The sequence below is a fragment of the Stegodyphus dumicola genome, chromosome 4 (assembly GCF_044657685.1).
Source record: "Stegodyphus dumicola isolate Sdum_Otavi_A_Nest chromosome 4, ASM4465768v1".
In the NCBI taxonomy this organism is placed as follows: domain Eukaryota; kingdom Metazoa; phylum Arthropoda; class Arachnida; order Araneae; family Eresidae; genus Stegodyphus; species Stegodyphus dumicola.
In genome coordinates, this window is record NC_140771.1 from 234214805 (window position 1) to 234232350 (window position 17546).

The following is a 17546-nucleotide window of genomic DNA, read 5'->3' on the forward strand; positions in this document are numbered from 1 at the left end:
AAATTATTTTCTTCAAGACAAATAGTAAAATAGTTGATAATAATATCTGTTTCAACAGGTAAGGATTTAAATTCTAAAATCTTTAACTGTATAACTCCAGTCTATAAATCTGACAAGTATTGGAAAAAATTTTATTTCCTTGTGATTGGACGTGTTAGTTAAGATTGAAACAAATTAATATTTTTTCAAATCATTATGCAAAGCTCTTAAAGCGTAAGGCAATGAAGCTGTTTCGGCCTTGGTTCACACATGTGTAAATTTAGCCTCAAATGCCACTTGAAGCAGCTTGGATGTATAATCTATAGACCTAAAGCTATGGTTGTGACAAATAGTATGGTATGCAAAAGTACCTTCTACTGCAGTTAAATTCTCTTCCTTATCACATATTTTCTCCTGTTTGAAGAAATTCTTTAATGACAAGCTACATGTAGCAGAGTTTGACATTTTATGTTTATTACCCGTTATATGAAGTTTAATATCTATACATCCACTATGACTTCTTGAAAATTTTAAAGAACATATATTGCCTGTACTTCAGAATCTCTTATAGTTTTTTCAGTAAATGGGTATTCCTTCTGTAGGTCTTCGCTGAATGTACATTTTATTTTTTTTTAAAACCTGTTACTAAAAAAAAAAAAAAAAAAAAAAAAAAAAATCAATCGTAGAAATAAATAATTAAATTAAACTGCAGTAAAACATACCCTTAGCACTTATGCAATGGACCTTTGATAAATAAAAAAAATATATGTTGTCGCCAAATGGGAAACATCCTTGCATGTCATGGTTTTGGCAAATTGTTTAAAAAAATTTTTAAACCTTATGCAAAATATAAATTATGATAGAGTAAAAACTGTATGATGTAAACGCGAGAAAAAAATAATTTTAGAGGAATGTATCTATAATAGAATTGCGGCATATTACAAAAGAATTATTTTTAGATGCCGTGTAATAATGTGTAAGGGGATGATACATACTAATGTATGTAATGCACAGTTAATAATTAAAAAATGTATGTATTTGTTATAAATTCATATCGCAACCAAATTAATATATCAATTAAAAATTCCAGTGCTGTATGTAGGTAAAAGTCTGAACTGCAATTGTGACCTATGAGCAACCATTAACCATTCTGTGTATGTTTGGAGGGTTGAGGAGAGAAACGCAGGAATGACAAATAGAACTCTCCCACTACAATTTTTCTAAACACTAGATGAGGAATCCGCTGTTTATGCGACCAGTATGGTGCACGTCTCTTAACTTACGCTTGTATTGTCAGTTTGCAATATACACTACTTAAATAAATACATGCAGTTAAATTTTGTGTTCTCTCACTACTGTTTTTCGGGACAAATTCTATAAGTTCAGGACAATAAACCGAGTTGTAAAAAATTAGGACAGGAACTGAAAATTCGGGACTGTTCCGGGAGATTCAGAACATACGTCACCTTACTTTACTCTCTCAATCATGAATAACACCCCAAACTGTTAAGTATTTCCTTCACTTGTGCTATTTCGTCTCCAAAAGCAAAAATGGCTATCCTTTTGTAACATATTGGCTTTAATTTTAATTCTTTAACTGATCAAGATGAAGTAAAACTTCAATGACTGCCATTGTCTAAAATAATTTAGTTCAGGCCGATTTTTTATCTGAACGTGCTAAAACTGTACATGTTTGTAAGAAGGCCTTATTTTTGGTACAAATATTACTACGAGACACAGAAGTATTCTCGCCATTTTTATTAGATTTAGATTTGCGAGTTATTCAAAATAGTTCCGCGTTCCACTTGTTTCTCTCAGCCTCTTGTAGTAGGATTTCCATTTTTTTTTTGCAAACTGACTCATGATGAAATGTGCTTGAGCATTTTTTACACCCAATTTTTGCCTTATATTCGCAAGACGTGATATTTTTTACAACTTCAGCATCTACCTTCAATCTTCAGCTTATTTTCAGCAGTTTCCCTAGATTCCACTTTATTTCTCAAAAACATAATAATTTCTGAAACCTGACAGTTTACTTCCCTGTTTCATTTTCGGTGAAAATCTAAAACCAAATCTTGTGGTAGCAACTTCAATAATATTGGATTCGGTAAATGCCCATATGAACCCTCAGTTACATTTAATGAGTGTAATTTATTATATTAACTTCTCTTTCATCATATAATTTATGTAAACCCTTAACATTAGATAAACTTCTCACGCTTTCTAAGTTTAATAATTTAGTCATGTAAGAGTTTATAATAGAATCTGTTCTACCATATCCTTGTTTTAAAAGTTCAAGACATGCGTCATAGTTTTTTTCATTTAATTCAAAACCAGCAACAACATTATATTCAGGACCAGAAAGAAAGGGTTTTAAATATCTGAGTATTTCAATTTTTGTAAGAGAATTATTTGAACTGATTGCACTATCAAAAACGTTTAAGAATTTCATAAATTTGCTAGAATCGCCAGAGAACTGCGAAATTTCCAAATTTGGTCATTTTAAAGCTGTGATGGTGTTTTCAGAAATACTAGTTGTATTAAGAACTGAAGGAGTTCGCTGAACATTTTCTGCTTTCAATTCTTTAATTTTGATCTTTAGTATTTTGTCATCGTATTCTTCCAAACCTTTTAATTCACTTTAAAATTTTTCTGGATCATCTGTGAGTCTTCCAACTCTAAATCACAACTTTTCAAAATCTGTTCTTTCATCTCTAATAGCTCCAGTAAATTTGATAATGAACATTATGTGTTCAGCAGCTTCATCGAGCTTTTGTGCTCTTTTTAAGTAGTTCAGTACTCTAATACAAACATTATTTCTCTTTTCAATTATTTTTGAAAGCTTATCCATTAATTCAGAATTTTTGAGTTCAAAAGATCTTAATATAAAAAATCAAATAGCTGAGGATATATTATTAGGCATTGTCTTACACCTTTAGCATCTTGCCTGTCACTTGTTATTGGTAGTGGTGGACTGGCCAGAGAAACTAGTCCTGGCAGGAAAAAATATGCCAACCCTAAGGCCCCATATGAAGTTTCATTATATATATAAATTATCATTGCTATCATAATCATCATAAAAATAATTTTATAAAATAAAAATATACCTTTGTAGAAAAGCAATACTTTATCCATATAATATATATATATATTATAATATATCTGTGTAGCATTACATTATGACCACCCTGTTAATAACAATAACTGTTAATAACCTTTAGCCCTTAAAACGTCCAGCACCCGATGTGGCAGTGACTCCACAAGGTGCTGATACGTAGTCTGAGGTATCTGGTATCAAGCGCTCAACAATTGGTCCTTCAACTCCCGCACATTGTGAGAGAGTAGCATGGCAGCACAAATTTGATTTTCCAGGTGGGACCACAAATGCTCTAATGGATTAATTTCAGGTGAATTTGGAAGCCAAGACATGACTTTAAAGTCACTGGAATGTTCCTCGAACCACTCCCTGATGATACGACCCTTATGACATAGTGCATTATCGTGTTAACACGTTAACAATGGTAGCACTTCCTTCTTATAAAAAGAAGGAAAAGAGCTTAGACAAGGTTGCCCATTACTCTTCCGTCATTTGAACATTTAAAACAAAGATTTTAAATGGTTATTCCCGTGTCAGGTAAATAATAAATAAGTAGATGAGATCTAAAACTGCTACCAAATATATAGTATAAGTAAAAGATCCCTTCTCTAAATTCAGGGGGTCAGTTAAATTGTTTAATAAAAACATCCCAATTGGATGAAAAACTGATTCAATCCCTCCCAAACCACTAAATGCAAACCAAACAGGATGACCAAACAGGGATGCGATGGTGAGTCTGAAAAATAAATAATGAGGACAGAGGTACTTCCTTAAGCCAAGTGGCCAGGTGGTGTATATAGATTTAATATTTATATTTATATTCCAAAACACAGCTGTGAGAGAGAATTCCCTGCATAGTTTCTTTTACCCTCGGGTCTTGCAGGGCATGTCATTGCTTTTGTCTTGTGGTTTCAAATTCACCTTACCTGTAGGTGTTTAGTAGACATTAGGAACCCTATTATGCCAGACAGCCCTTTATATAGAAGGGCTTGATCGAAGCTTATGTAGGGAAACCCAAAGAATTTGTTTCTAGAGACAGAAAACACCGGACATCATCCCAGAAAGTGAATAGGTGTTTCCTCTTCTTCTCCACAAAGCTGGGCAAAGAGGAGATTCGACAAGACCACATTTGTTGAGATGCTTGGCCAGATAAGCATGTCTGGTAACAATTTGAATTACCTGGCGTAAGTTAGTTTTACTGAAGTCTATGAGTTTACCTGATAAGTTATATTCTTGTCAACCGTATTACTAGCTAAGAGCTCCCTGGCAACCATATTGATTGCCAGAACCTCAGCTTGGAAAACAGTTGTTAGTTTACCCAGGTATAGATGAAATCTAATGAAATCTTCTTCAGATCCCTTAGTTCTTATATAGCTCCAATTAAGTTGGATTTTGATCCATCTGTGTAGCATTCAACTGATCCTGTTGGGATTAGGCCAATTAGAGATTCTATCTCATTCCTTTTTGGTATATAAGTTGAGAATAGTTTAGCTGGAACTGTTGTTTTAGTAATTGCATCCTTGGGTTTATAGATTATAGAGATCTCATTGCCCAAGTCCATATGTCAATGTGGCTTTTAAGGTGGCTTTTATGACCGAAACCTGTCCTTTGGCACCATGTGCCATTTTTATTCAACATATACATGGCTTTAATTGCTTCTCCGCTCAAGAACAGTTTCAAGGGTGGAATTTGCAGTAAAAAATTGTAATGCGACAGTAGGAGTACTGTTTAAAGTCCTACTAATGCATAGGCAAGCAAGTCTTTGCACCTTCTGTAAAATGTTTACGTATGTGTTTTTGTTAATAACATTGATCCAGACCATGCATCCGTAAGAAAGCATTGGTCGCACTATGGCAGTATGAATCCATAGAGTAGATTTTGGGTTAAGGCCCCATTGTTTGCCAATGATTTGCCTGCAGAGTATTAATACATTTGTGGCGGTTTGTGCCTTTTCTTTTATATGGGTGAACCATGTGAGTTTACTGTCCAGGTAACATCCTAGGTATTTAACTCTTTCCTTACGTATGATAATCTGGTTACTCAGATACAAATCTGCCAGTTTCCATTTCCTGTTCCATGTGAAAACTATGACTTCTGATTTTTCAGCAGAGAAAGATAGGCCATTTGTTTCTCCCCAGTGAGATACTTTATTCAAGATTTGCTGAGCTTGATAGTGTAGGGTTTCAATATCGAAACTTTGTAGTAACACATTAAGGTCATCTGCATAAGCCCGTGACAGGCCAGGCTCCTCCCGTAGAAGTACTAAGAGTGAGTTGAATACCAGGTTATACAGAAACGGAGAAAGGATACCATCCTGTGGACACCCTTTAGTAATATCTCTCTTTACTTCACAGTCAGTGAGACTAACATAGATATTCCTGTTTTTAATCATAAAGATGACCCATCTAGTTATCTTAGGGTGAATTCCAGTAAGAGCTTTATGTATTTCCTCGAAGCCATTGTTATCAAAGGCTCCTACACTATCCAGTAGAATCTCAATGGCAAAGTGCCAGTCTATATATGTTTTTTCTATTCTGCACACCAGTTGGTTTAGGGCCGACTCGGTGGAGAAGTTAGGTCTTGGTCCAAGCCAAAAAATGTGGTTCAGATTGTTATTTGATTGTAGGTGCTAGAAAATGAATCGCTCCAACAGCTTAAGCTGGAAGGATAGTAGCGTGATCATTCTAAATGAATTTGGTTTCTCATATGTATTTTCCCTGGTTTGGGGACCTCGTGAAGTTCTCCATATCTTAGGAACATATCCTAAAACCAAGCTGGATTCAAATATGTCCACAAAAATGTGGCCAAAAATGTCCCAGTCTTTCTGGAGCAGAATTGGGTAAATGCCATCATTCCGTGGAAATTTAAAGGGAAGAAATACATCTATGGTTGCTTTAGCCTTTTTGAAGTTGACTATTGTTTTAGCAAAATCCGAATCTAATGGACTATGAAGGAGTTCCAATAAGTTTTCATGAGGTTCAGAGGTAACACTTGTGTCCTTCAGGTGAAAATTCAGCATGGTTGATGGTATATCAAGAGGGTTTATAGTATAACTGCCATTTGGTCGCATAACCGGTAAGAGTTGAAATTCTCGAATTCTCTTAAAAATCTTATGTACTCTGGCTGTCTCATAGTAGGACTGAATATCTGTGCAGAAGGATCTCCACGAGTTGGATTTGGTTTTCCTGATTTCACTTTTAAATTTCCTTTGTAATTTCAGATTTATTTCTGATTGCTTTCCTGTAAGCTTTCCGAACCTCTAGACGGAGGCTTTCAAGCTCATTGGTCCACTAGAGTCTCTTGCTAGAAGAGTACTTTCTTTGTTTAAGAGGGCATGATGCATGACAGGATTCAATAATAATATTTGTCAGGTTGTTTGCTTGGATATCAAGTTCCTCGACTGAACAATTATTGCCTGAAGGTTAATGACATTAGAAACCAGGGAGTCCTTATAAAGGTCCCAATTTGTGTTTTTAATGTTTCTGAAAAATTCAGCTGGAATTTCATCCCTAATACGAAAGCATATAAGGCGATGGTCTGAAAGTGAGGGATTGTCACTTACATGCCAATTCTCAATATGATTATAGGTATTAGATGAAGTTAGTGAAGAACAGCAGAAGAGCAGAACAGCAGAACAACAGAAGAGAAGAGGTCAATGACCTCTTCTCTTCTGTTGGCAGGTGGGGTGATTTTCCCTGTTTATTCAAGTTAGGTTGGTGTTCATTATAAGTTCTGTGAGTTTTTCTCCTCTAGGATTGGTATCAGAACTGCCCCATGATAAGTGGTGAGCATTAACATCACCACCAATAATCATAGGAATATTGTTGGTTTCACAGAAACTCACAAGATCTAAAAATTCTTGTGGAATGTTGAGGTCATAAGCCATGTAAACCGAGCAGAAACAATTGTTTCCATTTAGTGAACTGTTTACGTCCTTGGTTTAAAATAGCAGTCACATCCTCTGATGTGAATTGAGATAATTTCATAGCCTTTATATTTTTAGAAATGTAAATGCTAGTTCTAGGTCTTTTATTAAGTTTTTTAGATGGAAAGAAGTGTGTATTCATTGGCCTACCAAGGATTTTATCCTTGTAGACCCAAAGTTCTTGAATTAAGGCAACAAAAGTGCCTTGTTTACCTAATTGAGCAGCTAAATTGTATGAAGCTGCTCTGCTATGTTGCAGGTTTAGTTGACTAACCTAAATCATTAAGACAAGTTAAATGAGAGTTAAGAATTTACCTTGAAGGATTTTAAGAGGGACTTAATTAAAAGCCACCTCCTTAAACCCACGACTTACCTTGAAGTCGTGACAGAGGAAACCTATTCAGAGGTCTTCCCCCGAGCCTCCAAAGAAGGCTCTGGTTCTGACTCCTTTTCAGTTTCCCCTTCTTCTATCAGCTGTTTCCTCGGAGGATCCTTGAGTAGAGGAATTGACTTCCCCTGTTGCCTCGGCTCCTTCAGCTATACAGAGCAGTGGACGCCACAGAAAAGCTTGAAGTTCTGGGCCTGGTTTCTGGGTTCAACCACACACGCGCAGTGGTTTTGTTCCTGGGCGAGCCCATTGTTATAGATGGAGGGTGGTCATGATTTAATGGCTCTTTACATATATATATGTAGATAAACTACAAATAAATAACAGTGGCTAAATAGTTATATAAACAAAGCAGCGATTGATTCATAACTAGCCTTTTAAATATCTCTTAATTTCAGGCTCCTGGGCTAAATATTTCGTTTAATTTTTGCTTTAGCCAAAATAGCTTGCTCTGTGTTCATCAATAGCAATGACTACAATTTTTATATTTTGATAAAGCTCTTTCGCATTCAACTTGCGTTAGAGATAGGGTGAGTACAAACGTATAAGCAGAAAAGACATTGGTGTATGCATTACCATATAAATTATATTTCAGTAGTTTGTATACACACAAGATGCAATTTTTGCAAAAATTTCGTTTAGTTTTGAATGAAAGCTCTTTAATAGATTCAGCAATCTCTCCTTCTGACTTGGTGTCAGATGCAAAATAATGATTTTCAGTTGAATTTTTTAGTATTTCCCGTTTACTTACTAGATTCTGATATTCATCCATAAGATTATTGTTACACCTACATAGAGCCTTAATCATATAGATAGAGTTCGGCAACAATGAAAGGTTTTGAGGATCGAAAGGAGATATGTCTTCATACAACTTCTTATGCCCCTTAAAATGTACTTTCCATTGATGAAATTGTGTTATGCATTATAAAATTAAATACAGTAACTTTGAATTGTTTGGTGAGGCAATTGAAATTATAGTAGGACGATTCTCCGTCGTCCATTTGCTTCACTTTTTGCCATCTTCTAGTCATCAATCTACTAACATATGAAAAAATCTGTAGTATATTTTTGAAATCCAGAAAATACTGCTGCTAAAAGTGAAGAAAATGATGAAGTTGTGTAGAAGGAAAAGATTTCAGATCATAATTTATTACAAGAATTCAGCCATGGAAATTTATAATTCTCTCTCTGTAAAATTAGCAATGAATTATTAACACAAAAAAGAAATTGCTTAAACATTGTGCACTGAAAGGTATGTTTAGAAAAATAAATATTATAATTTTTTTTGATAAATTTTGGTTTGTGGGATTTCATATATTCATTATTTCATAAATGCCATTTCATAGTTTAGGTTTTATAATTTCTCCATGTCATTTTACTAGATTTAAATTGATGCTCTAAAATCCAGAATTGCTATAGTCTTGATAATTTTGGGTTTCGGACTTTTCTGTGTAAGGAAGTGCAAATATTAATATGAGTTACATAAATGCAAATAGAATAAAATTTAACAAATGCATATATTTAGAATATTTTCCCCCCAATCCCTGTTATTGTTTTAGAACTATTTAAATGATCTAACTTTATGAAATCTGTTGCAATCCATTTCAAATTTTCTGATTGCCAATGTTGAATTTGTCTGATATTCCTCCTTCGTTCATTAAATGTGATATTCTAATCTCTTTAATTAGCATTTTAAAATGGTACTGATTTGTATTTTTATATCCGTGCTTTTTAGCTTGGAAAGTGAAACAATGCCTTCGAGAAAGGTAAAAGCAAATGAAGGTCTTATGAGACGCAGTTCTCGTACGCCAAGGTATGGATAAATTTTTATGTACTTGTTTCTTGTGTGAATCTTGAGAGTTCCAGGTATGTTAATATGTGTATTTTGTCTCTACATATAGCATATTTTTGAACTAAAATATACTTACAGCAGTTTTGTCAATTCGTTAAAAGAGTTGGTGGCACATATCAATGAAAATATGTATGCTTATACATATGTATTGAAATATAAGTATGTAAGTGTAAAAATTTCTTTAGGAATTGCACTATTTTTCTGTGTATTGTTTGTTTCATAGATGTTTCTTGTTATTTTAACTTAAAATAAGGCATTGCAATATGATTGTGGCACAGTGTGTCCAATTTGGACACGCACCTAAAAATTTCCTTCTGTACGCACAGAAAAATCAAAAGGGAAAGGATTTATAGGTTACTCTGAACCTTCTTTATTTATAGTAGATGGCAGCTCAACATAAACCAGTCCATATATTTTAGCCATGTTTAGTTTTTTAAGACTCTCATTTTTCAAAGAGATCTTCCAAATTTTTTTTAAGGTCTAAAAGTAATTGTTTGAAAAGAAATTTCTCTGTTAATTTTTTGGCTGTATGCCAGTCTCCTTATTCTATATTAGTTTTAAATTTTTACCTTAAAATCTTGCTTAAAATTAAACAGCGAACCCTAGGTGTGCCCAGACCGTGCTCATCCATAATCTAGGACGACTGAGAGTCTGTATTCTTTGTTTCTTCGCATCTCATCGGTCAGTGCATTGACAACAATGCTCGTTTCAGCACTCTTTTTGAAGCTCTATTCAATCAGTGTGCCCACTTTGGGCACACCCATAGAATTAAAACGATAAGTGCTATCTTCACAAAATTTTACTGGTGTACTCCTCTAGGCCTAATTAGACTGCCTACCCTTTAAAAAAAATTTTTTTTTTTTATCAAAACTCCAACTTTAAGAGGTAGCATGCCGAAAAGGGTTAAACTATGAAATAGCTTAATTTTTTCTTCAAGGTATTTTTTTAATATTTTGCTTCCTATTAGACTTTTTGAAGACATCTGAAATTCATCATTAGATAATTATTAAATTTTTCAAACAGAAAAATTTGAAAATATTTGCATTATAATTTAACATTGGTGTGTTGGAAGTTTCCTATTAATTTTCTTTTTCTATTTAATTCTAGATCATTATACTGTTTAAAGTAGATAGTTATTAAATTTATGTCTTTTGATGTATTTCAGACAGATGGAAAATACTGAAGATTTACCTCAAAGTAAGAAATCTTTCAATTCCTTTCCAGCTTTTAGCATGCAGTTATAATATATACATTTGCTGGAAATAGTGATAAAAAGTGTATTACAAAGCAGAGGCTGCCTGAATATCCTAAAATTGTAATTTTGTGCTAGAACTTGAATTATGATAAAAGTTTAAAATGAAAGCAATAACTTATGTTGTAAAATTATTAGTTCTACTCTGATATGAAGTATATACTTAGATTATAAAGTTATTATTATTACCACATATGTGAGAAATTAAAAATTATTCATGAAATACAAACACTGAATTTAATGGACTGTAGCTTTCTTTTATTTTATTTCTGTTTGGATGAACACTCTTGCCATCACATACGGGCACCTCCCAGCACGCAATCAATCCAAAATGGCTGCTAGCTGACCACGTTGTTCTCTGTCATCGTGGTTGCAAGATCACTTCTGCCTTAACATACCGCCTGGGGTGGGCATTTTTTACATAGTTAACAATGACCAAAATTAAACAGTTTTAAATCGCCATGTAGTCTAAATCATATATCACAAAATTTAAATTGATACACATGAACAAAAGCAATAAACATAATTAACCACAGAACATGAAATGCACAACATCTAAATTAAAATACAATGCATATAAAATAATTTTTTGAACTCAGGAAATATACATGAAGTTATCTAACATCTACTGGTAGTAACACTAATTTAGTTATTGGTCTTTTTAAAAAACCTGACTTGGTTTTTACAATACAAACTCTAACCTTTTTATCCTTACCATAAATTACCTCTTTTATTTTACCCAGTAACCAAGTCGAAGTGGGCATGTTGTCTTCCTTTACTAAAGCTATAATGCCCTTTGTAACGTTATCCTTAGAGAAATACCACTTAAATCGTTGCTGTAAATGACTGATGTAATCATTTTGCCATCTTTTCCACTAATATTGCGTTACTTTTAGTAGTGTGCTGCCAGCGCTTTAAAGAACTATCAGAAAAATCAGTTAAATCAGCCTCTGTTATTGATGTTAAAGGTTGCCCTCCTAGAAAGTGTGCATGTGTAAGAGCTTCTAAATCATTGGTGTCATTTGACAAAGGGGATATTGGATGTGAATTTAAAATTCCTTCAATCTGGTTCAAAATTGTAAGAAACTCCTCAAATGTAAAAATAAATCTCCCATGTGCATGCTTAAGATAAAACTGAACACCTGTAAGATAAAACTGAACACTACTAAAATTAACACCTGTGTCCCAGATACCTCCAAACTGAGGAGCCCTGGGAGGGATAAACTTCCAATGAATTCTTTCAGATGTCAGATATTTGGTTAAGAATTCATCAGGGTATTTCAACAAATTATAGAGTCGTTTCAATTCATTGCTAGCCCCAACAAAATTTCAAGCATTGTCGCTAAATAAGGAAGTGCATTTACCCCTTCTAGAAATAAATCGTTTTAAAGCTGCAATAAATGATTCTGTAGACAAATTTGAAACAATTTCGATGTGGACTGCACGAGTGAAGAGGCAAACAAAAATTGCAACATAATCTTGTGCACTACGCTCTTCTTCTGAGTTGTATACTTTATACCAAAAGGGCCACAAAAGTCAACACCAGTGTGGTTAAAGGGAAATGATGGATTTGGTCTCTTTAATGGTAAATTTCCTATCTTTTGATCCAGCAATACAGTCAAAAGTCGTTAATTCGGACACCCATAATCCGGACCTCAAAGCTAAAAACTTTCTGCGCATGCGGCGCGTTGACACATGCGTATAGGCGTTTACGCGTGCGCGTAAGACCTCTTACGACTGCGCATTTGCGTGTGCGCAAGTGCAGAATACGTTTTCGCATGTGCGTTTTATGTATAACGAACGGTATAAGCTTAAATTATCTAATTATCTATTTCAGTTAATGTTGATGATTGCGTCGTTCCTTAATTTTCGAATTGAATCTGGCTTATTATTTTTTGCAGACTGTAAGAGCAATACTATAAAAGTAAACTTGAACTTTCGATTATGTCAAATAGAATTTCCGAATCTGGAGCTCCCAAAGGATCGTACAAAATGAAAGTATGTTTCGATGTCCATCAAACAAAAAGTGAAATTGCTGCAAAAAATGGATAAAGACATGAAGAATGTGACAGAGAGGTTAGTGAAAACGAAAAAATTTCGATTGACAAGTTAGTCGGTATTCTTGGCACAGCAATTAACGGGACTTGAACAGCGGAACTTTGTCTGTTTATAGAATTAAAGAGAAAGTATTATCACATAAAAAGAAGCAACTTAAACAACTTACATTGAAAGAAATGTTTAATAAAGTAAACAAATAAATATTAAGCTTTTTTTTTGTAAATTTTGATACCTTTTAGATCATAATTGTTCTTTATTTCATAAATTACAGTTTCATATTTTTAATTTTATAATTTCTGCATGCTATCTTACGCGATTTAAACTGATGATCTATAATCCGGAAAAATTGATAATCCGGAATTGCCGAAGTCCCGACGAGTCCGGATTAACGACTTTTGACTGTACTGGTTTTACCTTGGCACACGTAACACATTCTTTTACTATTTTTCTAGCAAGATTAAATCCACTTATCGGCCAAAATTTTTGTCTAACACTATGCAAAAGCACTTGTGCTCCAGTATGAAAGTTTCGAATATGGTAGTGTAACATAATTAAATGAGTCAGTTTAGGATTTTTTGGCAGGACAGCAGGGTGCTTTGTGTTAAAGGGCAAGTTAGCTTCCTGCAGTCTACCACCTACTTTAATAACTTAAGATTCATCTAAAAAGGGACATAAAAATTTTAACTGACTATTTTTACATACTTTCCTTTTCTTAAGTTCTTGAATTCTTCAGGAAAGCTTTGATGTTGGACTAAGGAAAGTAATTTATTTTCGCTTAACGAAACCTCATTTACTGTCAAATGACCTACTTGTTTTTCCTTGGATCTACAATTTCTTATAAATCTTAAAACATAAGCAAAAACAGGAATTAATTTAGCATAACAATTAGTAATACTAAAAACATAATCCAAAAAAAAAAATTTTAAGTTACTGTCAAATTTACATTAGAAATAAGTTTCAGTTTGCGCACATAGTTCTCATTTGAATTTTCAAAGTTGTTATTAACACTATCATAATTAATGACGTGTTGATGCAGAAAAGTTGGTCCTCGAAACCACAAAGAGTTGCCAGCAGTAATTTCCGGTCTCAGACCATGAGAAATTAGGTCAGCGGGATTGTGTGCGGTTCTGACATGTTGCCAGCAGAAATCCTTAGTTAGCTCTTGGATACAAGCTACTCTATTTGACACAAACACTTTTTGAAGATGAGGAGATGTAGCAATTCAGGCTAACACAATTGTTGAATCTGTGTAAAGAATAACTTTGTCAAAATATAAACTCAAAGATGTTGTTACCTTACACACAAGTTTGGAAAGAAGCTTTGCTGCACACAACTCCAGACGAGGAATGGTTATTACTTTGATAGGCGATACCCGAGATTTGCTGTAAAGTAAAGTCACTTTAACTTCGCCAGTTTCAGAGACACAACGCAAGTAAATTACTCCACCATATCCAAACTTTGAAACATCAGCAAAACAGTGGAGCTCAATTTCTTTAATTGATGATAATTTCTATTAGAGTGTAACAAGGGACTTTGATTTGTCTCAACTCTGGTAGGGCCTTTTGAAATGTCTCCCATTCTAGTCTCTCTTTGAAGGGAAGTGGATCATCCCATTCTAGATGTAAAAGCCACAGCCTTTGCAGGAATATCTTAGCACGCATGATTACAGGCCCTAGGAAACCTAAAGGATAAAAAAGTTTAGCAATATCTGCCAAAACCGTGCGTTTTGTACAGATTTTTGACGAACTAGACACAGTAAAACTAAAAGAGTCTTTTTCTGGATTCCATCTTAAACCCAGAGTCTTTATGATGCTTTGTGAAGATTCTCCAAAACGATACTCTTGTTTTTCGAATGGAACTTGTTCTAAAAGAATTTTTTCGTTTGAGCACCACTTGTGCAATTCCATTTTCGCAGATTGTAGCATGGCTATTAACTGCCACTGCAATTCTACAGCAGAGGTGACATCTTCTGCACCAGACAAAATGTCATCAACATAAAAATCGTTGAGTGTCGTTTTAAAAGCCAACTTATCCTTTTCATCTATGGCTAACTGCTTCAACACTCTTGCTGCTAAAAAAGGCGCTGATTTTGTTCCATATGTTACCGTAAGTAATTGATATACACTCACGTTTGTGAAAATTGCAACACCATGAAGGACTTACGCGAGTGAGCTGAAATTTTCAGGAAATGCAAAGTAGCGCATGATATGCGAATGATTAGAATTGCAAATCCGTAGCGCATGCGTATGCTGAGCAGCGCCCTCTGAATGGCTGATGGATCCGAATAAATAGACGGCTGTAGCGAGGCGTGTATGGTTATCGGTGGTTATCTGATAGTGGTAAACCTTAACTCAATCTGCCTCGTCGACGAAAGAGAGCGAGATTTGAACAACTTACAGAGTTTGAACGAGGGAGAATCATCGGCCTTCGTGAAGCTGGATTGTCGTATCGTGCAGTAGCCTCTCGTGTGCAGCGTAACAGCAGCACAGTGATGCGCGTTTGGAAGCAGTGGACAGACGAGTGTCGGACAACTCAGAAATCCGGGAGTGGACCCCAAAATGTGACGTCAGCTCGCGATGATAGACACCTGGTCCGCATGGCGCGGACGGACCGTACAGCTTCCTCTAGACAATTGGCAGCACTCTGGTCAATAGCTACAGGTGTTTCATTGTGTGCTTCATCAATTCGTAGACGTCTGCTGCAGTGTGGACTGCGCGCACGGACTCCTTTATACAGGATCCCCCTAACGCACGACCATCGCTGCCTGCGGCTACAATGGGCCAATCAGCATAGAGACTGGCGTGCTGATTGGCAGCATGTCGTGTTTTCTGACGAATCCCGCTTTAATTTGTGGTACCATGATGGCCGCATTTGTGTCAGACGCTATGCCGGTGAACGCCACCTTCCGGAGTGCATTATCGAACGCCACAGTGGACGAACACCCGGAGTTATGGTCTGGGGCGCCATAGCATATCATAGACGATCTCAATTGCTACGAATTGTGGGCAATCTGAACAGCAACCGGTATATCCGTGAAGTTCTAAAGCCCGAAGCTGTTCCCTTCCTTCAAAGCTTGCCAGGCGCTGTATTTCAACAGGACAATGCCCGCCCTCATACTGCTCGGATTGTTAAATCCTTCTTTGCAGCGCAGCAGGTACAGCTTCTTCCTTGGCCTGCGTGTTCCCCGGATATGTCGCCAATTGAACATGTGTGGGATGTCATTGGTCGGCGTCTTGCTCGTGATCCTCGTCCTGTTGCGTCTGCAGACGAACTTTGGGTACGCGTACAAACGATATGGAATGCTCTTCCTCAGTCAGACATTCAAACTTTGTTTGACTCCATGCCACGTCGTGTAGCAGCACTTATTGCGGCGCGTGGTGGCCACACAAAATACTGATTCTGATCTCTTTTTATTGTTTGTTTGCTTTGAACATTTAATCATTTATTTGTACCACTTACCACTCAACTGTGTATTAAATTGCATTCAATTATGACGATTCCTTCTTGGTGTTGCAATTTTCACAAACGTGAGTGTAGTTTAGATGCATCATTCAACGTATTTTTCCAAAGGATGCATTGAAGTTTGTGTTGCCCAGGATCTATGCGAATCTGCCGATACATTTTACATAAATCAGCAGTGAAAGCCACCTTGTGTTTTCTAAATTGTAGCAAGATAGAAAACAGATCATCTTGAACTACACCTCCATTCATCAAACAGTCATTTAATGAAAAACCAGACGATGAAAGAGCTGATGCATCACATACTACTCGTAACTTCTGCCTTATAAACACCATGATGAGACATTATGTATTTAGGAGTTACCGACACACTCTGCATTTTTTGCATATGCCCTAACGCTTGAACTCGCAATACATCCTAGACATGTCAGGGGTTTTGTCTAGTCTCTTCCTCAAATTATTTAACTGTTGGGTGGCCAATTGCGAAGAATCACCCAAATGAACATTTTGCCTTAATGGTAGAGTCACTACACATCTACCCTCAATATCCCTCTGATGGGTTTTCACAAAATGCTCCTCACATTCTACTTCTTTATTTTTTATTTTGAGAGATTCTGTAACAGCCTCAATTTCCCAAAAGGACTTTATTAGTGAATTTAAGTCTTCTTCGACTTTCATAAATCCACACTGAATTGTATTGCCTGAATTTGAATCAACATTTACACCGGTAGCAATGTATCCAAATGTGGGATTTTGAAGAGTTAAATTAGAATTTCGTGGATGAATTTGATCAGCCTTCAGTAGTTCATAAAAGCATTCTGCACCTAACAAGGCATCTACTTTCTGGGGTTTGTTAAAATGAGGAACCGCTAGTTTGATCTTTTGTGGAAGCTGTGAAAATGAAAAATTAAAATAATTCACTGGTACTAAATCATTAATTTTAGGTACAACAAAGAATTCAAGAGCTCGGTGGTAATCACGCTTGTTTGATATCACAGCAATAAGCTTGGATTTTGCCGATAGAGCTATTCCATTTAAACATGAAATTGATATGTTAATTTTATTCCCTTTTATTCCAAGCCTATTAGCGAAATTAGGTTAAACAGGAACACTGACTTCCGCAGTCAAGTAAAGCTTGATAAGCAATAAAATTCCCGAAAGAATCTTTAACATAAATAATAGCAGTAAATAGTAATTACCTCCTTCCAAATCACTTGTGAAGCAGTTACAAACACACCAATAAATTCTGAATTGTTTATTTGGTTGCAATTATGTAATATTTCAAAACATCTGGTGTTAGCCTTCAGCTCAGAGTTGTCTACTAAAGAGGGGTCAGAATTATTAGTGGGTGCTTCCTCCCTCCCCACACAACTCCCCATGGTGATTGCAAAATGTCTTGATTGGGAAAATGCAGTAAACTATGATGTTTTTGCATGCATTTTGGACAGCTGAATTCTGAATGACAGTTCTTTGCAGAATGTGTTGGATTAAAAGCCAAGCAATTAAAGCATAATTTATGTTTCTTAACAAATTCAA

The 17546-nt window shown here is 35.4% G+C and overlaps 1 protein-coding gene across 5 annotated transcripts in view; it reads left to right on the top strand.

The window, feature by feature from the left end:
- Positions 1-17546, top strand: part of LOC118184157 (uncharacterized) — a 180001-nt gene that overhangs the window by 19777 nt on the left and 142678 nt on the right. For all 5 annotated transcript variants that reach the window (XM_085816080.1, XM_085816081.1, XM_085816082.1 and 2 more), the window contains exons 2-3: positions 9125-9202; positions 10407-10438. In XM_085816080.1, coding sequence (XP_085672206.1) covers positions 9125-9202; positions 10407-10438 — 110 coding nt within the window. The remainder of the gene's footprint in view (positions 1-9124; positions 9203-10406; positions 10439-17546) is intronic.